The sequence below is a fragment of the Pantherophis guttatus genome, chromosome 2 (assembly GCF_059756535.1).
Source record: "Pantherophis guttatus breed Tessera chromosome 2, ASM5975653v1, whole genome shotgun sequence".
Lineage (NCBI taxonomy): Eukaryota > Metazoa > Chordata > Lepidosauria > Squamata > Colubridae > Pantherophis > Pantherophis guttatus.
The window spans coordinates 46,639,036-46,665,678 of NC_142064.1; the positions used below are offsets into that span (position 1 = coordinate 46,639,036).

Below are 26,643 nucleotides of genomic sequence, written 5' to 3' on the forward strand. Positions count from 1 at the left end.
GAACTGGAACTTTTCTCATAATAAAATTTCCAGATGGTATTACTTCAAACAGAAGTCATCCCTTATAGCGTGTGCCTATTTCCTGTAGGAAATGGAGGGAAACCAGTGCAGATAAAACCCCATTCACAACAGTTTGTTTAGTGATCATTCAAAGTTACAACATCACTGAAAAAAGTGACTTATGACCATTTTTCACACTTATAACCCTTACAGTATCCCCATGGTCATGTGATCAAAATTCAGACACTTGGTAACTGACTCATATTTATGACCTTTGCAGTGTCCTGGAGTCATGCAATCCACTTTTGCTACCTTCTGACAGAGTAAAGCCAATGGAAAAGCCAGATTTACTTAACAACCGAGTTCCTAACTTAACAACCGCAATGATTCACTTAACAAATGTGGCAAGAAAAGTTGTAAAATGGGGCAAAATTCACTTAACAAATGTCTCGCTTAGCAACAGAAATTTTGGGCTCAATTGTGGTCGTAAGTCGAGGATTACCTGTATTTCAACCACTAGAAAGTTCATAATCAAGGCTATTGTCTGAGTTGTAATTGTGTAACAATCTCTGTTTTATACACTGTTATACTCCTAGTTATAACACTGCTGGTTTTGTTGAGAGGAAATTCTACCATTATGTTTCATCAGAGGAAACATATTTACCTCATAATGTAAAAGCATGGATCCAGACCCCCAGAGCCTCAATAAGATCTTCTTTCTACCCATGCAAGATTTTAGTATGTTACATAGGAGCTCCTACATAGGAGAAGAATGTTTCACTATGCTAGTGGAAATTTATTGTGTGATACAAGATTTCATCTGCATAATCTTCATCCTACTGGGGAATCTATATGACTGTGACATTTTCTGAGAAAATGTATGAATAATGAATAGTAAGTTGCAAATGAATAATTAGAAAGTACATGTGGTGCTAAGCTTTCATGGTTGTGTCCTGCTTTATGCTTCCAGAATACTGTACTATGGAAGTTAAAAGCCTATTTTAACTTTTTGTAACCTATTTTCCAATAAACATCCTCAAAATATAACTACGCACTAGCTCTGACTAAGGGTTTCACTCTCAACTCACAGGAAGAACAATAGAAACAGAGATAGATTGAGAAAATCTTTTTGCTGATGATGACACTAGGAATTTTTACAATTTCATATATACTGGGTTTTATAAGAGGGAACAATTCTCTGCTTGAGAATTCTCTATTAAGTAAGGAGAAAAGAATGTCAGATGTCATTACATACTTTCTGCTTATTTTTAGAATTTTGAAAGGCAACATTTGGACTCTTCAGAAATATGCACATTCTTTGTACAAATTAATCTCTTGTTTAAATTTTCTTTTCAAAATTTTATCAAATTGAAGGGTTACACATGCAGGGTAGGGATGCATATTAATAATATCAGTCTGAGAAGAGAAATACATTTTTTAAAATATATTAAACTCCTTCCCATCATTCTCTGCAGAAATTTAACAGTCAAACTATTTGTTACAAATTATTTCTGGCAATAGTAGCATAACTGTTTTGTTAATACTAAGATATATTTGGGCCTTCAGAGTACTAAACGCTAACAGCACTAAACATTTCATATGTTGATGATTTAAGTATTATTACCCCGTTCCCCCCAAAATAGGACATCCTCTGATAATAAGCCCAATCGGGCTTTTGAGTGTATGGCAATAAGGTCAAGTGCTTATTTCAAGGTTCAAAAAAAATATAAGACAGGATCTTATTTTTGGGGAAACATGGGAAATTATATTTTATATAGCTTTAACTACATAATTCCTTAAGGATATTATCAACTAACTAAAATGTATTACTTTCATAGAGCCACTTTGCCAGTTTCTTTAGCAATATATTGAAAAGCAAAACATATCTCCATTACTTTTTGACATGTATGTCATACCTGAGTGATTTTATTGTGGTCTGCTAAAATTAAAACATGTCATGAGAGTCTTGCTGCCTTGTTAATCAGTATTGTGCTCTTTGTTAGATGGATCAGTTCTTGAATATGTATGGTTTGGGCAATGGAATATAACTTGCACATAGCACTATAATTTTATTACTTTTACTATATGAGCAGTCTGCTACACTGCATAACCATTCAAAGGCTCTTTGCACACTCTGGAATTCTCTCAAGAGAAATTAAAGGTTACAGGTTTACAGTGCACCAATAAGCAGGAAATATGCTTTTAAAAGTCAGTGTTAGTTTCATCTCCATAAATGAACATTTCATGTATTTTGGAGTGATTGAGAAGGGATGAAAAATGTATACTCAAGGTGGGGTGTATAAATAGGCCTAGGGAAGACCATTCATAAACTCCCTTCCTTCCTTCCTTCCTTCCTTCCTTCCTTCCTTCCTTCCTTCCTTCCTTCCTTCCTTCCTTCCTTCTTTCTCACATTTCTATACCATTCATCTCCTTCAAAGAGGGACTCTAATGCACACTTCTCAAATTAAATTCTCAAATTAAAAGGAAGTTTGGAACAGAGTCCAGCTTTGTGGTTTGCAGTGCAGTTTGTGACTCAAAAGTGACATATAGAAATTCATATATTTAGGAAACTTCCTTAAAGAAACAAATGCCTACTATTAAAATGGTAAGTTGATGTAGAGTTTATTGGAACTGACTTCCTAATTAATATAAATGGAAAGGATGTGGACTAGCTATATATACTTCCAAACATGAACTGTTGCAGAAGCATATCTGAAAACAGTAGCCAGAAACAAATGATGTAAGTAAGTAAGTAAGCTTTTATTGCGGTCAAAGACCAAATTAAAATACACATAGAAGGGGAGTATATTTTACAAATATAGATAGATCATGTGACAGTACACCATCTACTGCCTCAGATACAATCTGTACTAACAATACTAGTGATCCTCTGCCGTAGGGGTTAAATGATGGAAGAAAACCTGATAAAATTCATTTAGGGGTAATTGTTTTTTTATTCCTGAAGCTCAGATATTGTCTGCACAGGTATATTAAAAGTGACGTCACTTTGTTTTGTTGGGAAAGATGCAAAGCAAAATGGCTAGCCATGCACGTGTATGCAGAAACAGCCTAGAGCAGCTTCCAGTGCAGTTGAATGATTCAATAAGAGATGCTTGGTACACTCTTCCGTGCATTAAGAAGCACCTTTTTCAAAGGACTGGCAGAGCCCTGGGGCTCTATTTCAGATGTCTTTCCTCTTAGTGCTTACTCAGCCCTTAATGTGCAGTGTTGACTTCTAAAAAATCAAAATAGTTGTCTAGACTTTCTGCTTGACTTTATTCCTGTTTCTTCTTTTATTTGATGTTTCTGTCAGAAGCATGTCTTAGCACAAGACAAAGACAAAGCACACATCTAATTAACCAAAAGCACCATGTAATTTTGTGATTATATTCCTTATTTTCTCTTGTTTCCTTTTATTCTTTTCAATTCCATTTCTCACAGAGAGTTTTCCTGAAAATTATTTGTTATTACTTGTTCAGCCTATTGCTTAATATAATTCAGGCATTTCATAAATAATAAAAACACTGTTAATGAAACTTAACCTTGGTGTGTGGTTTTTTAAAAATATTTTGCACATTATGTTTGTGTTTTTAATATGCTATTTGTTAGTTAAAATTGAGTATATAATCATAAGTAGATATAACTATGAACATGGAAAACACATTTCAAGATCATGTTTATAATTCTAATTGGACAGTTAATAAAATATTTTACATAAAATTGAGACGTATTAAATACTAGCTATTTTGAATATTTCTGTTTTTCTTGGAATAATGTATGTTAGCTTTTTTGAGTGCCAAATAATTGCTGCAGTAGAAATAACAGCAAAGTATAAATATACTGTATCATAAATTGAAATGAAATGGGCCAAGGGAAATATAAAGAAAATAATGGATATTTAGAAACTAGAGATGTTCAGCTCCCGCAGCTTAATTTGCTGAAAGCATTTGCACAATTATAGCCTAAAAATCTGTAAAACATTATAGCTATATGCTGCCTGCTTTTTAGTTTCCAGATTGGAAGAATAGACACCTCACACATTTTTCTTAAATTCTATTTTTTTTTAATATTATATGTAGGATGCTAAGCAACTTCATGCTCTAAACTGTACAAAAATAGAAAAGGTTTGGGAAGGTATGCTTCATTTCAAATTCAGCATACAGATTTTTCTGAAGAAGAGAGCTAAAACTGAGTGCACTTTAGTTTTATAAATCCTGTCACTTGAATGCTTGGGGGAATTTGATAGACTAATATTGCTATGTTTGCCTACAGCATTCACAAAAAAAATGTTTGTATATACTTGTATATATAGATGTAGCCATAAACAGATAGACATATTCACACCTCAGACTTGTGAAAATTGCTATGTAATGTTTAAAGATGCAGAAGTAGGTCAACAAAGCTATAAAACTTTTTGTGAGTTGAGATGAAACTTGTAAAATATCTAACGTCTGAAAAAGCTTTAATAGCAATTTCCTAAGAACTAAATACATAACATGTTAGTCATCCATTGCTTCTATTTTTACAGGTTTTGAATTATGAGTGGCCTAGGTTTTCTGTCGTGCCACTAGGAGCTTTTGTCACTGTGGAATGAATTGACAACAGAGTCTGGAGATTTGACAGTAGACTTAAGAAAACTCTGGAGCAGTGATCCCTGCCTTCTTTTCATTAGGCGAAAGTACTCCAAAGGAAATATCTCTTTACTACCACCTACAATTTTTTCCCCAATTTCTGCCACTTCGAATGAAGACAGGACAGTATTGGCACATCTTTCTGATTTAAAGAATATCACCTTCTGAGACAGATGGTCTGTCAAATGCTGTAGGATGCCTGCATAGAACATCATAATGAAGAAGAAAATGGATAGTTGTGCCACTGCCTAATTGTCAGGATCACAGCCGATAAAGCTGCGTTGCCCTTTCCCTGCTGCCATAATAGGGTCATGAACAGCAGGGTGGACATGGCTGGCCTTGTTAACAACTTGCTAATATTGTTCCTTATTTTTCAAAACAGCTGTTGGGCTTTCAGAAGCCCTCTTTCTGTCTTTAAGAGGTAAGTGATTTAGACACATTTTGTGTTATTTATCAGTATTTACAGCTTCACTTCAGGATCAATTTTGATAAATGTGTTACATGTTTTAAACAATAGCCTCTAATGGTGAACAACAATAAACTCACTTGGAAGGATTTAGTTGCTTATGCTAGTCACTAGATGCTTGAAATGTTCATTGAAATGTTCACTGCTTTTCCTTGGTACATTATTATACCATGTTTCCCCAAAAATAAGACCTCCCCTGAAAATAAGCCCTCCCGAAAATATTTAAACACATGCGCAACCGGTACCCACCATTTCCTCTGGTTAGGGTTAGGGAGATAGAGCTGGAAATCAGGTAAGATGACAAGACAAGCCCTGTCTTGTTCCATGCGCCCCAAAGACCTCCCGAAAATAAGGCCAAGTGCTTATTTTAGAGTTTAAAAAAATATAAGACAGGGGAAACACAGTAATAGCATTAGTTGAACTGTAGTTGAATAATTTATTTATGGAAACGTATGGTTACTCTTCTTTCTCTTGGGTTTGAATAGCTCTTTTAAAGGTTTCAGAGCACCTACAACTTCTTAGCTTAATCTTTGGAAAAACTTAATCAACTTCCTAGCTTAATAACATATCTGGTGAAATTTCAGAATGAATACTAATTTAAGCAAAATTAGCCTTTTTTTCTCCCTTGCAAGACATTATAGTACATTATATGTGCAATGTACGTATATATGTATGGTCTGTATATATTTTGCATCATATCAAAATTATTATTATTGATTTGAAAACATATTTTTCATGTACTGTCTCTAGACTATTCCATATAAAATTATGATTAAATTGATTGGACAAAAGCTAGAAGTACAAGAGATTAAACAGTAGTTTACTAATATATTTAGGGAATTGAAATTCAAGACCTTTTTCTAAGACTTTTTAAACCTTACACTAAGGCAACATACAGATGTTAGTATTTAAGTTGATGCATTATTTATAAATGTGTTGTAATTGGCTAATGTATTATTGCAACATAAAATTTATTTATTAGCACATTTATAATGTTAACTTGATTAGCTTACAGATCAGAATTTAAACAATTGGTAATCTATCCTTTCAAATTATACCTTTCTCCTTTTCATCTGTGAACTGGTGACTAATTCATTTTGCTATAAAAGAGATACTTTTGAAATTTGAAAACTGTAACGGGAGTTAATAAAACACCTTGATAAATCTTATAAGCCAATAAAAATACATTTAAATAACAAATGTCATTATAACGTTCAAATTTCCTATTAATTTTTAGGTATAAGGATGCTACTAGATCTAATTCCAATGAATGTCTTGGTAGCACCAGGCAGCTGGTACCACTAGGCTTATCAGAATTTGCACTGGACATTCGTATGCCTGGAGTGACTCCTAAAGAGGTAAAAACATATGGACAATACTAACTTATACCTTATTTATCTACAGAAAATAAAATCATGAAGAGTTGAGTTGCATGATTTGGTACATCTCATTTGCAATGACTTCAAGACAGATTTCATAGGGAGCTGATTATTGTCATAGTTGCTGTTGCTGCTTTCATGGTTTGTTTTCTAGGGTCACTGAAAATGGAGAAATGATAATATTAATTAAAAGAACAGGTTTGTTTTTGGTGACTTCTCAGCAATTCTACATTTATATTGTATAACCTTTTATAACAAACTTTGAACATTTTGTACAGTAGTTCTGTGCAAGATATATTTGCTCGAGGCAATTGTTACAGTATGTTTCCCATCAGCTGTGTAATTGAGCATGCCCACATAACCAGCCATCACATATCAAATAACAATATTGGGCATAGAGATGCAAAAATGTGTTTTATACTTCTTTAAAGGGAATATTAATAGTGAATATTATTGAAACTTAAAAAAAAACCATCCACAAATGTATGAATACCAAACATCTTGTTACAGCTTGGAAAAGTTGACTAGATAAACCAATGACATGTCAGATAACTATTATACTGCTATGCTAACGGGATAGTTATAAGGGATAAGGGAGACTGTTAAAAATATGACAGAGGCTGGCCATAATGGAACAGTCTTGGGAGTGTAGGGACACTGAATTGGTAGTAAAAGATGATAGTGAAGAATAGGTAGGACTTTAAACAAGAAAATATAGTTCAAAAGAATTTCGTATAAACAAATGTTAAGGAATTTAGAGCTGATTTAGAGAAAGCTATTAAAAAGCCATTGTGGAGAAACATTGTGGACAAGGAATTACCCAGACTAGAGATTGATTGATTGATTGATTGATTGATTGATTGATTTGATTTCTATGCCACCCATCTTACTAATACAATGATTCTGGGCATCTTAAAATATAATAAAGAGATAGAAGGAAACAGGACAAAGATACTCAAGATAAGCCTATCTTAATTTTGCTTAATATAAAATGGGACAGAAAAATCTTAGACTTTTAAGATTCTGTTGTATTCTACACAATAAAGTAGGAATCCTGGAATCCCTGTGGTATCTATTTTATGACCTGGCTTTCCTCCAAGGGCCAACAAGAAGGGAGAATTAAGTGTGAATATACATGTAAACTATTTTAGGAAAGTGATTGGAACACATACAGGAGACATACAATGTTGTAGATCTCACTGACCAATTCAGAAGTTGTCTTCTATGATAAACAGCCATATTTAGAAAAACCTACATAATTGGCTCCTTAGATGTTTATATCTTCTAATAGTATTTCCTGAAATAAGTGACCTTTTTTTTTGTATCTGTGTGGTGCCACAATAGTAATATGAATTTGGACAAACTGTAGAGCACAGAAAAGATATGTGGTGACTGATAGTAAAACATGACCACAGCTCAGGAAAACAAAAAAGTGTGAGAAAGAAATTAAAGCAAACCTTTCAATTATTATATTCTTTATAATACCCTGTATTAGGGGTGAAATGCTCCTGGTTCGGACCGGCTCGGGCAAGTAGGTAGCAATGGTGGTGGACAGTTCGGAGAACCGGTAGCAAAAATCCCTGCCCCCGCTCCCCATGCCCAGCTGAGCCGCGCGATCATCAGAGCCTTTTTTTTCCTTTAAAATGGCTCTGACGAGCCAAGCTCTGACGATCCCAGCTGAGTTGCCTGCTAATCAGGCAACTCAGCTTGGATCGCCAGAGCCATGTAAAAGAAAAAAACTTTTTTCCTTTTAAATGGCTCTGACAATTGCTTACCTTAGCTGCTGGTCGCAACGCCTTTCTGTAATCCCTGCAATCCATTGCATCAGCAAGCAACTGAATCTCCCTACCTGCAATCAAGCAAGCAGGGAGTTGTGGACTTCAACTTCCAGAATTCCTCAGCCAGCAAAGCAAAGCTGGCTGAAGAATTCTGGGAGTTGAAGTCTACAAGTCTTAAAGTTGCCAAGGTTGGAGATCCCTGTTCTATTGGGTAAGTTTTTTCCCCTTTGGGAGCTTTAAAAAAATAGTTAATTGGGTTTTTTTTAGTTGTTCTAGCCATTTAAAGTTTAGGAAGTTTTAAATTTAGCTGCTTTTATATAAAAATAAAAATAAATAAAAATAAAATAATATTTGTGCAGCTTTCTGAGATTTAGTGTGTTTCTGTAGTGTTTTACTCTAACTACACAAACACACAAAATCTCACAAAGCTGTATGTGTAATTTTGTGTGTGTAAAGTGTGAAAGTTGGTTTTTTGGGCTTTTTGTGGCTGTGTGAGATTCCTGCTTGTTGCAGGGGCCATTTTGGGTCTAGCACAGCTGCTTTTACATTGTGGGTGAGCCAGTTGTGTTGTGTGTGTGTAAAGTGTGAAAGTTGGTTTTTTGGGCTTTTTGTGGCTGTGTGAGGTTCCTGCTTGTTGCAGGGGCCATTTTGGGTCTAGCACAGCTGCTTTTACATTGTGGGTGAGCCAGATGTGTTGTGTTGTGTTTTGTAGGTTAAAAAAGGGCAAAGAAGTGACATTGACTTGGCCACGCCCACCTGACCACCAAGCCACGCCCTCCCAGTCACCTTACCACCAAGCCCGCCCACTAATTAAGCCACGCCCACAGAACCGGTAGCAAAAAATTTTAGATTTCACCCCTGCCCTGTATCAATAAAATGCTAGTATATTTTGGGGTTATTTTTCTGATCTGGCCTATCCCAAAGGACTGATACCAATCTTGACAACTTTTCTCTTTTCCTCTCTTATACCAAAGAAAATCAAAACTGAGCAATCTTTAGTTTCTTTTTTATGCCTTTTTTCCCGAGGCTCATATTTTATTAACAGTCACCACATATCTTTACTAATGTATTCTCCGTAGAGAATAGAAAGTAAAGGAGTTGCTAGTTTCATGCAGAAGGCTATACCAAACCGAAACTGAAAGTCAGTTTGGCCTAGTAGTTAAGGCACCAGGCTATCTGGGTGACTTTGGCCCTCTCTCTATATAGATAAATAGATAGATAGATAGATAGATAGATAGATAGATAGATAGATAGATAGATAGATAGATAGAGATATATAGATATATATATTTTATAGTTATGTAGGGTTTCCTGCCTGGGCAGGGGGTTGGACTAGAAGACCTCCATGGTCCCTTCAAACTGTTATTCTATTTTTATTTCTAAAAGTGAGATAAAATAAATGCCAACTCTTTTGTGGGAACAGATTAAAAAATATTTAAAGGCCACCCAACATGAAGTGCACCCAACATAAGCTCTAAATTCACACAGCATTTTAGTGCTTAGAGTGCAGAAAACAGAATAGAAGTTCTCTGTTGCACCAACTGGTAGTTTTTACTACCAGTTGATTTAATATCTGTCTTGGCAGTTATATTTAGAATAATCCCCTTTTTTAAATATTTACTTTAGAACACGTAAAGAAACTTCTAAGGATACATGGAGTCAACTTAGTTCTGTCTGTAACTCCTTGTTCTGCCAGTTCCAATTAATTTGTAAATTCATCAGGGGTACATGAGTCCTACCTGACGTAGGTCAAAGACTTCTATGGTATGCTTTTGAAGACAGAACTCAAATTCTAGAGTTAAGGTATACAAAGCAAATTTTAAAATTATGAAGCAAGAAGTTTATCACCAATCCATTTTGAACAATGTGATTTCATAAACCAGTGCTGTGATTTTTTAATTTACTATTTTTTGTGGAAGAACCTACAGTAAAAAAAAAATATGTTTGTGCTAATGAATACATTTCACAAAACTCTGTGTTTATGAAGAGAATAAGGAAGATGATCATGATGGAAGCATGCAAGGTCTATTGCCTAACAAAAAGGGCTGGAATATTTTTTGAAATTTAAGACAAAGTCATATTCCAAAGTATCTGAGAGAGAGACTTCTATAATTCACTGAACTACTAAGCATGCCTTTACTATAGCAGCTCCCCCCCACTCTTATACTGGGATAAGAGACTATATGACTTGGCACCAGATTTTGTTGTTCTTAATGCATTTAATTTTACAGTTTTATTATAATTTTGTTTTATTCTTTGATTGGAAGCTAACCAAAGTTGGTTATAAGATGGGAAGCTATATAAATCTTTTAAATAGAGGAGGAGGAGGAGGGGGAGGAGGAACTTAAGAAGACTTGCAAGATTTTTGCAAATATTGCAGGCTAACCAATCTCAGTAACAGTTATAGCTTTCCTTTGGAGTTGATTTCCTGGTCTGATCTACCCAGTGGACTGACAATTTGTTACTAGATTTTATGGTTGTGTTTCAAAGATTTCTGCAAGCAATAAGCAGAATAGAAATAGCTTTTCTGTCTTCGGGACTTGAATTTAACAGATGGCTGAAGCTGTAAGCTTTAGCTATATAATACACATGCTGGAAGTGCAAGGATTTATCTAGTCCTCTGTCTTCTAAACAAGATGTCCACTGATGATCAAAACTGGCAGCTAATATTTAGCAGCATGTGACATCCTGATGAAATAACTGAAATATTGCATGTATCATTGGATTTTGAGATTTAACAATAACATCTGGCAGCAGCTGGGAAACTTACTTGCAGTATATTTTTACATTATAGCCTTTGTACAAATGCTATCATTATTAGATCAGGCTGTATAAACTGGTTCCTTGTTATTGAGCCAATTCCAGTGATTTTCCTCTCCTAAATATTCATAAGGCAATGCACTAAAATACTGGAAACAGTACACCATTCAGTTAAGACTGACTTAAACATCATTAACCACATACATGTCTTTCATGAGTTAATTATATATAAAATAAATTGTTTGCGAAGATAATTCAACATTCAAAGCTGTGCTTAGAAAATCTATATTATATATAAACCTTTTACATCTTGGTTAGTCTTATTTATCTTGGGTAGCTCACTCTTCCTCCCATGTCATGGACAATGAGCTTTATAGTGCAGAGAACTTTCAAATAACACACATGTAAGAAGTGTGTTCTAAAGATAAATTCTGCATTACATGCAGTAACATGGGACTGTATTGTGAATCATTGCAGAAGTGCTTGTTTAACTCTCTTAATAGAAATTATTTCCTCCTATTTTCCTCTTTCCCCCTCCCGAAGGGACCTTTAGATTCGTGATAAAAAACATTCAGCAGTAGAAGACATGAGTCATTGCAGTTAGCTCATTCAGAAACAGAAGAAAGGCAAGTGATCTAGTTATTGGGAATCATTTCCTGGAAACTATGATTAGAACCAGCTGCTTCAACCTAATGGCTAGAAAAAGATGTAAAGCAAATACTCAGCTAGAATGGTCTTTACTGTACGCATTTTTTTCCCTCCCAGAAATAGAAACATAAGAGAATTTGCAGGTGTATTAAATGAATGTGCTGCCCAGTTGAAATGTGAATTACATAACAAGTCTCACTTTAATAAAGCTGAGATCTCAATTTATGATGTTTTTTTTTTAGAGCTAACTTTTTAACATCCTGCAGTCTTGTAAAGGGCAGGTCTTCTCAGGAGTGGAAGGATTTACAGGCGTCTTATAAGAGGCAGTGATTGAAAGAGTGTGGTTGTGGCCATCTTTATTACCCCAAAACAGATTGCACTTTTCTGGGAATGTCAGCCTTTGCTAGATTATTTAGCCTAATCTCAGCCCTTTAATAAAGTAAGGGATCATGATAAATATATGCTATGGTAGATGGCATTGTGTAGCAAAATAAGTATTGGTAATAGAAGTTATTTTTAATCATGTTTATTTCCAAGAAACGAGTGAACATACATCATGTTTTCCCCGTTCCTGTTGCATATCTTATTTTTTGGCTGGATACCTTTGAGAAGTGAGACTAATTAAGATTTTTTTTAAAGAATTGCCTTTCTCATACAGTTCATTCTTATTTTTCAGGAAGAATAGTTAGTAAAATACAGGTAGTCTTCAATTTACAACTATTTATTTAGTGACCATCACAACAGCACTGAAAAAAGTTACTTATGACCTTTTTCACACTGATGACTTGTAGCATCCCCATGGTCACATGATCAAAATTCGGAGGCTTGGCAACTGGCATGGATTTATGACAGTTGCAGTGCCCTGGATGCATGTGATCACCTTTTTGCGACCTTCTGACAAGCAAAATCAATAGGGAAGCAATGATTTACTTAATAGCCATTTTACTAACTTAACAACGCAGTGATTCACTTATCAACTGTGACAAGAAAGGTCATAAAAGGAGCAAAACTCACTTAACCGCTGTTTGCTTATCAACAGAAATGGGGGGCTAACCTGCAAAGGTCTTCAAGCATTAAAGGATCTTCAAAGCAGTGACATAATTTAATGCTCACCGTAATTATGTTTTGACATATTCTTAGTAAAAAAAAAAGTCATTGGAATGTTATCTTTCACTCAGTTGACTTCTTGTTCTTACTGTCATTTAGTTTTATGCAATCGTACCTCAAACGCTCACGTTTTGCCTCATGCCTGCCCCCATCTTTTAGCATTCTGCAAGCCTGCATTCACTCTTAATTTGCTATGGCTGCGTTTGCCCTACAAATACATTCCTAAGCAATCTTGAGTAGTGCCACCTGGAGAGAGAGAGAAAGAGAAAACCAATAAAGCTTTCTCATTTTTTTGTCGGTAAGAAACATTGATTATAAAAAGCCCTGCTGGCATGAAAGAAAATTGGGAGGTTTAATTCCTTGATCACCTAGCAAGTCTGCTCCAGAGCAATGGTTTTCTGATACTAATGGTTTCAGGAAAAGTGATTGTTAAGGAGGGCTACAGGAAGAAAAAAGTTTTTCTTTGAAACAAAAACAAACCTTTTTAATTCTTCCCAGTATCCACTACGGATGGCTGATTTCCCGCTACCGGATGGCTGATTTCCCGCTGCCGTTGAAAATGGGAAGTCAGTCATCTCTCTAGTGGATCACCTTGATAAATATTAAGTGGGAGTCTATGGCATTGTGATTTACATGTTGCCCACAGCATATTAGACTGGGGGTTAATTATAGATTGGAGTTTAATTCAAAGTATACTTCAGACGAACATATAAATGCTGAATGCTTTCTGCTGCTTCTTAGCCACAGTGACATGGAAGGAGAAGCAAGTTCAACAAATTTATTAAATTTCTTTCTCATCCTGTCACTTAAAGCAAGAGAAAGATCCTGATTATGGCAAACCTTCATCCCAAAAGTTGCTATTCTTTCCTTGCATGAAGACAACAGAATATGGAAGCCTTTGCAGCATATTGATATTCTTGATATTGTAAAGCTGCAATACTTAGATGTTCAGAACTATCTACATCTCTACAGGGGATGGAGCTTGCATCATCATTTTGGTTTTATCATTTCATCAGATTCTGTGGACACCTCTTTAAGAAACTTCTGTAAATGAACCTTTAAGGGTTTAATCTGACTTTCATCCTATTTAGCCTTCTAGGTAGACTTTGTTTAATTTTTGTGGTTTAATAGAAGTAATACCACACTGAAAAATGCAGCATCTATTATAATATTCTATGCAATGTTGACAGAGTTCAGATTGATAAATATGCTGGTGCATTAATGAAAGGATAATTAATTAGAACAGAAGTCTCTTCCATTGTGATATCTTAAAGAATAACGAAAATCTTAATGTAGGTTTAGGAAAGGTAGAATAGTATTTCCTTGCATCAACCTTATAATTGTATTACAATTCTTTGCTGTCAGTTCAGAGCATATGATTTGCATTTTACATTTCAGCTTTATCCTGTGATGTGATCTAGGGTATAGAACTAATATAATTTTAAGGCATATACAGTATATAACTGGAAAATGAATCCCTTTGAAACTGATTTATATGGAGATAATATATGAAATTGGATGTTTGAATTTAATTTGTACGTGACCATGATGTAGTTTTCATGATACACAGAAAACATAATAAACATGCTGTTTATATAAGCTAAATTGATGATGATGATGATGAGATAAGGCCCAAATAAATCCCCTTTCCCAAATCTATAGCATCATGTAGAACAAAAGAAATTGTAACAATCATTTATGGGGGTGGGGATACGGCATTCATAACCATAATTTGGGATACCTATAGTATGCCTCTTTGTCTTGAATTTTCAATAATTTATTTTTTCTTAGTTGTTAGACCTTTTGAGGAGCTTTCTACACAGACTGCCTGCTTTTGTAGCAACCATATAAAAATATGTTAAAACAACTGTAACATTAGCATCTTTGAATTACCTATGATTTAATCTTTTGAAGTTAAAAACAATCTTCAGATGCTAAAAACAACTTTTTATGCTGAATGCAGGGGAAAAATATAAGGAAAAAGAAATTTCCATTTTCATTATTCAGTTTTAATTATTTAGGTGATTGTGTCTTAAAGAAATTAGGCAATTCAACTTGTATGTTATTTGCAACCACTCCCAAGCCATTAATGTTTGCTTGTAGACTAAGATATGAAATAATGACAGTAGATTGCAGAGCAATTGACATTTTCATTGCTCATTTATTTTTGTATTAATAGGAGTGTATCCATTAGCATGCATGACTGTCAGCCCCTGACAGTTTGAAAGATAAAGAGCAATGAGCCTTTGTATAATCATTAAAGTTCTCTCTCTTCGTGTAAATTATTTACTTCAAATTGATGAATTAGGGAAAATTATACTGGAGTAAATTGTTTATTTATGCATTTTGGGAAACCAGAAAACAACATATAAGTTACTTGGAGTTACCACTCTGAAATAGAATATAATGAAGAACTGCAATTATATGATCAGTCCATGTATTTTTATATCTGAAAGTATGCGTAGGAAAAGTAATAGAGGAATTATGTACTTTTGCATATTGTCAACATTTTTAGATTTTTATATTTTTAAGAAAGCAAACTCAGGAAAAGTTTATTTTAACGAAGGAAATGTACTATATATTATATAAAGTAAATAATGAACTTGGTTTAGCAACTTGGAAATTGGAATTTAATATCTGAAGATTCAGATAATTTTAAAAATGTTCAATAGAGAATATAAAATTATGAAATTAAATTATAAAAATATAGTTCATTTTGCTAAAGAAAATATTTATTAAAAGATATTTAATGCAAGGGATCATAAGACTTTATGAACATGATTTATAAACTGCCATTTATTTTGATATTAACAGAGCTCTTACAGAATATACGGTAGTTGCAATAATATTTAACCAACAGCCTATTAATGTTGTGAAATATCTTGTTGCTAACGTTGTTATTACTATTCATCAATTATTTTTCTTGAATATTTTCTTTGTTTAGAAGTAAAAGTTGATTGTATTATAGAAAACTAATGTAGTAATGTATTACTGCTGGCTATATCTTCTGGGACAATTGAAATAATCAGTTCAGGATTGTCACATTCTAGTGTACAGAGGCTGTTGCTAAACCATGTCTGGTTTGAATAATTTTCCCAGCACTAACTTAAAAAGAAAGTATTCTATTGATTAATTTTCATGGTTCCTGACACCATTAGTGGTTTCCAGTTTATACATTCTCTGTACCTAGAAGTTTGAAATCATTATTACTGTAAGAAAAGGAGATAAGTACAAAACGATAGGTTAAGAAGATGTATTTTGGTTGAAGCACTATTGACTTGGATATACCGTATTTTTCGGAGTATAAAACGCACTGGAATATAAGACGCACCTACCTTTTTGGGTGAAGAAAAGAAGAAAAAGAAATCTCCCGCAAAACAGCTGAGAGCAAATCAGCTGAGAGTCAGGAGGCCGATCCAATCAACTTGTGCTAATCAGGTTGTTCTGAAAGGAGCTGTTTTTTCTTGCTGTTTGCTTGCAAGGAGGTAACTGCTGTGAGGCAGAGGCCCAAGGGTGGCGGCCAAGGGTGGGCTACATTTGGTGTATAAGACGCACCTAAATTTTCACGCCCTTTTAGGGGGGGGGAAAGGTATGTCTTATACTCCAAAAAATACGGTATATAAAGTATAGATCTTCAGAAAGGTTTTGAATTATATTTAGTTTATAATACAGATGATTTTGACTTGGTAAAATAAATATTTATTTCCAAATATTTGTATGGAAAAGTTTTTTTTTAATGAATTGATTGCTTATATGCCAGTATATGCTTTACCGCCTCTCACAGTATGCCTGCCTTTCCTTACTATGATAGAAAGATATCTGCTTGCTTAGTCTCCTTGCAGAATTACAGTGCTGACTGCTGCAGGTGTAATCTAACATCTCTTCACCTGGATTTTTAACATTTACTTAAACAGCTGAATCAGTGGTGAAATTTAAAATTTGTTACTACCAGTTCTGTGGGCATGGCTTGGTGGAGGGATAATGTGACTGGATGGGCGTGGCCAATTTTTTTTTTTTTTACTTTTAAAACCATTTTTTCTACAACCTTTTCGGCTGAAGAGGTTCTTAAAAAAATGCTTTTAAAGCCTCTGACGATCCCAGCTGACTTGCCAGATCGGCAGAGGCTTTTTTCCCTTTTAAAAACATTTTTTCTATAACCTCTTCGGCCAAAGAGGTTGTAGAAAAAATGCTTTAAAAGCCTCTGACGATCCCAGCTGAGCCGCGCGATCATCAGAGGCTTTTTTATTTTACTTTTAAAAGCATTTTTTGGGCCAAAGAGATTGTAGAAAAAAATGCTTTTAAATTTTTTTTAAAAAAGCCTCTGATGATTGTGCGGCTCAGCTGCGCAATGGGGGGTCAGGGATTTTTGCTACCGGTTCTCTCCAAACCACCCGCCTCCATCACTACCAGATCCTGCAATCCAGTCTGAACCAGGAGCATTTCACCCCTGCTTAAACAGCTGAATATTATTGTATATGTGATGCGTGCTTATTACCTGCTTCTAAACTGCCTTAATAGTGTGGTTGAACATAACGAAAATGATATAGTGCCAAAAAGTATCAGTTCTATCTCTCACTGATTAATATAGTTGGATTTCATATAAACATGTATGATCCCTGGTCAGGTAAAAAGTAAGCAAAGGTACTATCAGGTAGGGAATAAAAGAAAGGTGTGTTTTATCATTTTCTCAGTTAGATTTTTTTTTTATTTAGAAAAGAATTCTGACTATACTTCAAAACAGTCAGTTACGATCATTTCCTCTTGTATTTTTAACTTTTGAAGGAGAAAAAAAAGCTCTAACTTTTTATATATTCTACTTTTTCTGTCCTTCCATATAGTCTGATACTTACCTTTGCATGTCGCTGCGTTTGCCAGTTGAAGAGGAAGCTTATGTAGGTGAGTAGTATTTAAGATTCAGAAAAACATGGTCAATTTTATATGAATCAGTCAAGGTTTCTGTGGCTTCTCTATAGCTTAAACTTTTCCATAGAGTTCCTGCAATGCATTCATCATGCCTAATATAGAAGCAAAACTAGAAGGAACCACTTAAAATGGGTAGAACTGCATTTGGAGAGGCCGGTGAGTATAGTACTTAAGGAGTTTCATGTAGATGCTGTTGGCAGCTGAGCCCAAGCATTCTCATTTGTAAAGCATTGGCTTTCTGTCTGTGGCTGGATATTTAATTCCACTCCATTGCACAAGCTGTTTATTTACCTGCTAGTTCAGGCTGTAAATCTCTTTGCGCTTACAATAAGCATTGGCACAGTAAGTTCTTACCTATCTGCAAAACGTATTTGCTTTATGTTGAGGTAAGGATGAAATGACAGGTAAATGACAAGCCCTACCACATCACTGTATCAATGTTTAATGTACGTAACTAGACCAGTGAAGTAAGCACCATCTGCTTATCAAGTCGAGTCCTTCTTAATTTTTATTTCATTCCCCTTGCAAATATTTACACCTACTAAGATTCAATAGTAAAATGGAAATTTATGACAGTCTGAACCCAGGAAAGTGCTATTTGTAGTTTGAAAATGTATTGGTAAACTTTTAACACATGTAAAGTGTTGTTGAGTGCTAAAATTTTAAAATAGAGTGAAAAGAATCCACTTACCTTGCAAACAAATCAAATAACCAGTAAAAGACATTTAAAAAAAAACATGAGGGAGATGAGTGCTCTAGAAAGGTGAGAAATAAATAAATAAATAAATAAATAAATAAATAAATAAATAAATAATCCTATTATTTTAAAATTTTTAATAGTATAGTTACTAAATTATAACTATATGTAGATTGAAGCTTTAAAGAATATAATTTGGGTTCAGGTACCATAGGTTTGGTAATGCAATGAAGAATGATGGCTTGATTTTTTTAAAAAAATGCTTTTATGAAAAATAAATGCCAGCAGCTTGTGCTGTGATAATAATTTGATTGATATGGCACTTTTAGATTGATTTAAGGTTGAAATATTTTATGGTATGTTTTGCTTCCTTCCTAATGAGTGAGCTACCACAAAGTTGTGGTTATCCATATGCATATCGGAACTCCAGGTTCAAATTTCTTTTTAGCCATGAGTTTTATCAGTCAATTTAGGATAAACTGAAAGACAGAAAATAATTTGTCTAAGACGGGTGAAATCTAAAATTTTTCCCTACCGGTTCTGTGGGCATCGCAGGGAAAGGATATTGCAAAATCTCCATTCCCACCCTACTCCAGCAGAAGAATATTGCAAAATCTCCATTCCTACCCCACTCTGGGGCCAGCCAGAGGTGGTATTTGCTGGTTCTCCGAACTACTCAAAATTTCCGCTACCGGTTCTCCAGAACCTGTTAGAACCTGCTGGTCTAAAAGCCCTGTTACGATGAATGCAGGAAATTTTCAACTACTTATTTATTTACTCAGTTTCTATATCTGCCCAACTCAAGCAAGCGATTGTGGGTGGCAAATATTCATAAAACAGTTGAAAACAATTATAATAAAATACAAATTTAAAATATATGGCTGGCAAGAAAAATGGTCATAGATATCAATATAGCCAGGGAACAGGACCCTTCGCACTCTTGGAGCCCCAGGCCAAAGCTTCAAAGCCTTATGAAAGGCCAACAGGGTCAGGTGATCCTGAGGAGAGAATGTTGCTGAGGGCAAGACCTATAGTACAGAAAGCACCTCTCTTAGTACCCACCGACTGACATTACTTGCCCCACTTGCCAAGCAGAACTGGATAGTAAAAACCAGAGGAATAAAATGGTAACCTGGTCCCAAACTATGAAGGGCTTTAATGGTGACAACCAGCACAAAGCCAACAAATGCAACTCTCACAGCAGTGATATTACATAGACATAGACATAGATTTCTTTATTGGCCAAGTGTGATTAGACACACAAGGAATTTGTCTTTGGTGCATATGCTCTCAGTGTACATAAAAGGACAAGATACATTCATCAAGAATCATAAGGTACAACACTTAATGATACTCATAGGGGACAATGTTCTGTTACATGTGTCTGACACCATTTACTCCCTGTGTCCCCACATTTTGCCACATAATTCTTTGAAGGAAAAATAATAACAACAGCAACAAGAACAATACAAACATTGAATAAGCATTGTGATCTCAATAGGGATTATAGACAAATATTTTTGATTAGGCCCCATAGCAAAGGAGCAAAATGCTACATGTTCAGTACAGAATTTAAAGGTTAGGCCCTGGAGATCTCAAACCAATTAGAAAAAGATATAGTTGGGTCTGATTCAATATAAACCTGCTTCATTTATTTGTAATCTGTGTTCTCTGCATATTCTCCAGAGTCTGGCAGGAGAATCCTTAAGAAGTAGTACATTTCATTTGGATAGATATATGGTGACTGTCAAACTGTTAAGGGGCATTTGTGTTTTATATTGAAAATTATTAACCCTGACAATAATAGAGTGAATCTTGAATACATTAAGATTAAATTCAGGAATATTTCTATGAATGTTAATGTCAGTGACTGAAATATATTGCTTAACCACAGTGGTGAGTTTTAATGGGTCCTGATTATATTTTATTTGCCTGTGTTGTGCCTAGGCTGAATTTTAAATGTTTTCTACTTCTACAAGCATATTCATACAAAATTCCATTACAATTTTAAATTAAGATAAAACTGCTTTAGATAATAGTAAATAATTACACTGAGCATCAGAAGTCATAGAGGTAAACTGAAATACATAAAATATCAAATTGCCCAATATTCTTTCTTGTGCCTTAACCAGTAGACCAAATTACCCAATATTTATTAAGATATCTATTATCTTAATAAAATATGTATCTATTTTTCCAGTAATTGCCAATTAACTTTTTATATTTTATTAAAAAGTGAAAGTCATATAAGGCAAAACTGGCATTTAAAAAAGAACATAAAAATAATCTACACATAAAGGTAAGTTACCAACCACGGTTATAAATTCTTTGCTGAGAACACATAATTGTATTTTGTGCCTTTTTTCCACAGAGTTTTTGCAGATGTTGCATACAATTAATTGTGTGTGTGAAAAACTAGTATTTCTCCATTTAGCATTTTGATATTTAATTACTTTATAAGGGCAAATCAGAAAGCTAAAATGTATTTGCTATATTATGCAGGTCTGGTACAATCTGTTGTTTATTATTGAACTGTGGTAATAACTAAAGGCCATTCTACTGACACTGAGAAGTATTATGTCTGAAAGCAAGCCATTCTGCCAGAGCTAGAAAATTTATCTGCTATTCTACGTCCCTGATTTTCATGAATATGCCCAACAGTACATAATGTATTTTTTCCCTTGCTGGCTGATAGTAATCCCCATTTGTCAACAATTCCATATAAACTGTATTATACAGTAGATGAGAAGATGCATTGCTTGTTTATTTGGATTTACAACTGCAGAACTGTTGCGATAGATATCTTACTGCAGACTGAGATTACTTTTTTTTTGAGCAAATACATTTACTTTAATAAGTCTTTAATATATATATATATATATATATATATATATATATATATATATATACATACATACATAAGTGTACACACACACACACACACACAAACATGCATACATATAGATAACACACATACATACTTTGGTGGGAACAATTTATCATAACTTTTGTAACGTGAAAATGAGTGAAGTTATCTGATGTGCAATTCTTAATTTGCTAAAAAAATAGACCTAAAAGAAATAAGGTACATAGAGAATTAAAAGCAGTTGAACCTCACTATTAAAGTAAATAAGAAACAAATGATATGTAAATTATAGATACAAAAGGATAAACTAAAATACTTTTCTTGAGCTTTTAACATAAACCCAGTATTAGGACAAGTAGCAAAAGAGGGTAATATATAAATAGTGTCATTAAACTAACATTATTTAATTTTCAATCAAAATACTGAGTTGAAAATGAAATCGTTTTACTAAGCCATAGTATTTCCTAAGCAAGATACAGAAAGCACAATTTCTTGAATGCTTTCCAGACTTTTAATTGCAGGTATGCCTTAGTTTATATGGTTTCAAAGTAATAAAAAACATACATTATCAGATACATCCCTTTCCCCTGCTTCATCAGCCCCACTCCTCCACAAATACCATATTTTTCGGACTATGAGAAGCCTCCAAAGTATAAGACGCACTTGCTTTTGGGGAGGAAAACAAGAAAAAAAAATCTGCCTCTGCCTCCCAGCAGTTTGCCTCCTTTCAGGAAACAGCAAACAGCATGACCAGCTTCAGGACAGCCTGATTGAGCACAATCAGGTGATTGGTGGTTGGATTGGCCTCCCGAAATACCTCCTATCAGCTGTTCCAGGCTGCGGAGATTGCCACTGCCCATCGGTGCTGGCACTGCCCATCAGCACTGCCATCTATCGCTGCCTCCATGTGCCCCATTTTCAGCCTCTGCATGCCCCATTTTCAGCCCATTCCAGGCGGCAGGGATCGCTGCCGCGGCCGCCTATCCCCGCCACCTGGAATGGGCTGAAAATGGGATGTGCAGAAGCCAAAAATGGGGCACGTGCAAATTGCTGGGAGGCAGAGGCCGGCAGGTGGGGGCTGGCTGATGGGGGTGGCTTTGGCAACATTCACTGTATAAGACGCACAGACAATTCCACCCACTTTTTTTGGGGGGGAAGTGCATCTTATACTCTGAAAAATATGGTAATTTAATAGTGCTTCATAGCCAATCTAAATGATTGAAATTTCCTCTTGCAAATGTACAGGTACAGTATTGGTCAGTAAGGTAAAAAATTAATAATGTTTTTTTCTAGTTTCACAATATTTAAGGTTTTTTTCAAAATGGAGATAGGTAGGGAGTTAGACACAGAGAGACATAAAGTTTACACCTATAATTTAGTATCATTAATATTTTGTATCCAAGTAGAAAAAAATACAAAAAACATATATCTTATTTAATAATCAGAACTACTGTACTAGTATCTCTGTTTCAGAACTAAATTATTTACTTACTTATTTACTTACTTACTTACTTAATTTATATACTGCCCTTCTCCCAAAGGGACTCAGGGCGGTGTACAGCCAGCATAAAACCCACAAATATAAAATTTAAAAAACAGTTTAAAAATATTAAATAGTTTGGCCCTTAATTAAAATAACAACCCAATTTAAATAATTTAAAAAGAATAAAATTTAAAAAATTAGGCCAGCCTGGCTTGTTGAAATAGGAGCGTCTTGAGGGCCCGGCGGAAGGGGCACAAGTCGGGAATCCTCCGTATCTCAGGGGGCAATTCGTTCCAGAGGGGGTCGCCAGCCGACATTGCTTGGCCAACGGCACCCGGAGGAGTCCCTCTCTGTGGGAGCAAGTTGGCCAGTAGGAGGCTATTGGTAGCAGCAGGCAGTCTTGTATATTTTATTAATTTTAAATCAATTTACTAAGCAATATAACAGTAGGATATTACACATATAAACTACTACTTGCAGGCCAAATTTTTATATAATTCCTCAGCTGGAATTGTAGGTGATCAATTATAATGTAGCCTAATTCCTCAGTGCTTCCGTATAGCTTACAAAGAGCCACTGAGTTAAATTCTTTAGACCATGAAATGATTAACAAACAACGGACATTCTTCCAGCTTTGTATATTATTTGTTTATGGTGATAAACACATCATATACATTTCCATTGTTCTCATGCTAATTTATAAACCATTGGTACATAATTAAGAGTAAGAATATCTGCAAAAACCATTGACACTTTGAGAATGAAATATTGAAATAACTTCTGTCCAAAATTGCAGCAATTATGCTGCAAGATCACATTTTATGAACTTGTGTAATTAATTCTGTGATGATTATACCTTAGTTCTATATTATTTTAAAAAAGAGTAGTAAAAATGAACTCATGGTATTGCTTGTTATACCTCCCTACTAGCTAATATATAAGTATAAGGAGTTTCATATTTTCCAAAATACTTCAAACCGTAACAACATAGGTGTTCCCCCTTAACATAGGAGTTTAAATATGCCAATTCCAAGATGTTTCATGAAGGATACTTTCCGATAGGCAAAAAAGAAAGAAAATATAGCTAAAAATATGAATTTAGACTTGGATCTTTTCTAATTAAGTGAAGCTTCTTGGGTAAAAAACAAAGGGGGGGGGGTAACTTTGTAAACAAACATGTGTTACATATATATTATTATTGCCCTGAATCACTGGTATAACATTTGGAGTTTTTGACTGCTTTAATCAATGGGCCAACATTTTGCATCATCATTCACCAACTTTTTGAAGGTTCTACTGGAGCATATCAGTAGAATCTATATCTCAGTATAAGTAATGCATTTAATTAATACTTACATTTTGAAATTATTTGTGGAGCTCTAAGGATGGACAGGTAGAAAATTGAAATAATATAAGCTTTGCTTTTTAACAAGTAGTTTAGAGAAGAGGAAAGAAAAGTATAATCTCTTTCAGTTGTGTCATAAATATCATATGTTAATTAACTAATCTCTTCAGTGCTATTTATAATTTTGAATGATGAAGAATTCAAGGGCAATATGGCTTAGACAATCATAAAATACACAAGGAATACTAGGATATAAATATTAAGCAGGACTTGTTTTCAAATTACTGAATTATCACAATAATCCTTTATATATAGCATTTCTTGGAAGACAGAAAACTATACTCCATTTTTTCTTTTTCTGTAAAATGTGTAACATATTTTACACATCTTTCACGTATGTGAACATAGAGTTAATAAGAACTTGTTGTAATATCTTGCTGCATTATTTAGATATACAATTCAAAGAATGCACAATAATATATTAAATGGCAATATTCAGAATAAGGAATAAATATTTTTATGAACAATTTTCAGTGCTAATATTTGCAAAATTGCTTTCTCTTTTAAACTACATATCAGTGTAGCTTCCAAAGTAATGGAAACAATTTTCATTTGTCTTTTAAAAAAGACAGAAACTATCCTAACCCAGTGATGGCGAACCTTTTCGGCACTGAGTACCCAAACTGGAATGTGCATGCATGCACGTGCATGTGCCAGAGTATCGGAAACCAGAAAACCAGTTGGCTGGTGCGCATGCGCGGGCCAGTCAGCTGGTCTTCAGGTTTCTGGCCCGCGCATGCCTGTTTTTTGGACATTTTTTTGGCCGTTTTCAGGCCGTTTTCCAGGCTGTTTTCAGGTCATTTTCTGGCAGTCCAGCGCACATGGACCAGCTGTCCTGTGCGCTTGTGTGCACCATAAACCAGAACACCACCGCAATGGCGCGTGTGCCCACAGAAAGGGCTCTGTGTGCCACCTCTGGCACATGTGCCATCGGTTCCCCATCATGGTTCTAACCAAATTGGTAAGAAATCTATAATTATAAAATTATAATGATAAAAAACAGGATTTCAAAACACTATGCAAAATTCTGCCCTTCTTTCAGTCAGATGATTGTAAGGAAGCCCTTCTCATAAGCCTTCTGTGAACCCAGTCAATTATTATTGATGTGGTAATTATTTTTTAAAAAAGTTATTTCTACCGTGCTGTAATGTCATTTTCTAACAAAACTTAAAATGAAACCAAATAATTGTTCAATGTCTTCAGCCTCTGGGAACTGTTTTGGCAGTAAATCAAAAATACTGAGGGAATAATATAATATTGAAGGTTTTTTTATTTATCTGTATTTTTGCTATAAAAGAAACCACCCAATATTCTTTGTGCAGTTGTAAATCTCATGAACTTGACAATTTAGGTAGTCCTTGACCACAATTGAGCCAAAAATTGCTGTCGCTAAGCAGGTCAGCTGTTAAGTGACTTTTGTCCTATTTTGCAACCTTTCTTGCCACAGTTATTAAGTGAACCACTGCATTTGTTAAGTTAGTAACATAGTTGTTAAGTGAATCTTGCTTCCCCATTGACTTTCTTATCAGAAAGTCACAAAAAGGTGATTTCATGGCTCCAGGACACTGCAATCATCAAAAATATGAACCAGTTGCCAAGAGTCTGATCACATGATTATGGTGATGCTGCAAGAGTTGTGTGAAGAGGAGTTGTAAATCACCTTTTTAGTCCTATTGGAACTTTGAATGGTCACTAAACAAATGGTTTAGTGAGGCCTTTAGTTGAGGGCTGTCATAAATATGAATTTAGTATACTATAGTTCCTACAGGAGTTGAAAAATCTTCCTTCCTTCCTTCCTTCCTTCCTTCCTTCCTTCCTTCCTTCCTTCCTTCCTTCCTTCCTTCCTTCCTTCCTTCCTTCCTTTCTCCTATTAGTTTTCAAATAGTTAAAAAAAATCTGAAAATAGAAAATAGGATACTGGATTTTTTAAGATGTTACACAGTTCCAAAAATATTTATGTTGTTCCTGTCTGATTATACTTCCAAATATATAAATTATGTTTGTAACACTGGTAAACTTATGTTTGCTTTTGGTAAAGTTATTACAGTAAAGTTGTTTTCCTGTTACCTGATCTGGAATTACCACATTCTGAATTGTCAGTTCTGGTTATAATAATATCAATAGATTTTTGAAGTGCCCCCAAAGAAACATCAAAAGTTTTCATTTGTTTAACATAAATCATATGCAATCCCAGTGGATTCAAAAATTCTAGTGGATATCACAGGAATGAATTTTCTCCATTAATGTATTCCATTTCACCTTCCCAGAAATACTCTTTTATATCACTGAACTTCAAAAATAAGAATTCAAAGGCATTCTTTCACTCGGCATTAAGAAACATCTTTGGTTCTAATAACGCAATGAACTCAAAAATTTGAGCTACTAGTTTTTAGAACTCTCACAAATTTTTAAGAGACAAAAAAACAAAACTATTATAGTCTGTCATTTGTTACCCCAGAAAAAGAAAAGAAAAGGAGAATTGTGAGCTTTTTATCAAAGG

The 26,643-nt window shown here is 34.6% G+C and overlaps 1 protein-coding gene across 15 annotated transcripts in view; it reads left to right on the top strand.

The window, feature by feature from the left end:
* Window positions 1-26,643, top strand: part of PAM (peptidylglycine alpha-amidating monooxygenase) — a 153,788-nt gene that overhangs the window by 45,874 nt on the left and 81,271 nt on the right. For all 15 annotated transcript variants that reach the window (XM_034432709.3, XM_034432704.3, XM_034432708.3 and 12 more), the window contains 3 exons: window positions 4,529-5,052; window positions 6,335-6,455; window positions 17,608-17,665. In XM_034432709.3, coding sequence (XP_034288600.1) covers window positions 4,943-5,052; window positions 6,335-6,455; window positions 17,608-17,665 — 289 coding nt within the window. In that variant the 5' untranslated portion in view covers window positions 4,529-4,942. The remainder of the gene's footprint in view (window positions 1-4,528; window positions 5,053-6,334; window positions 6,456-17,607; window positions 17,666-26,643) is intronic.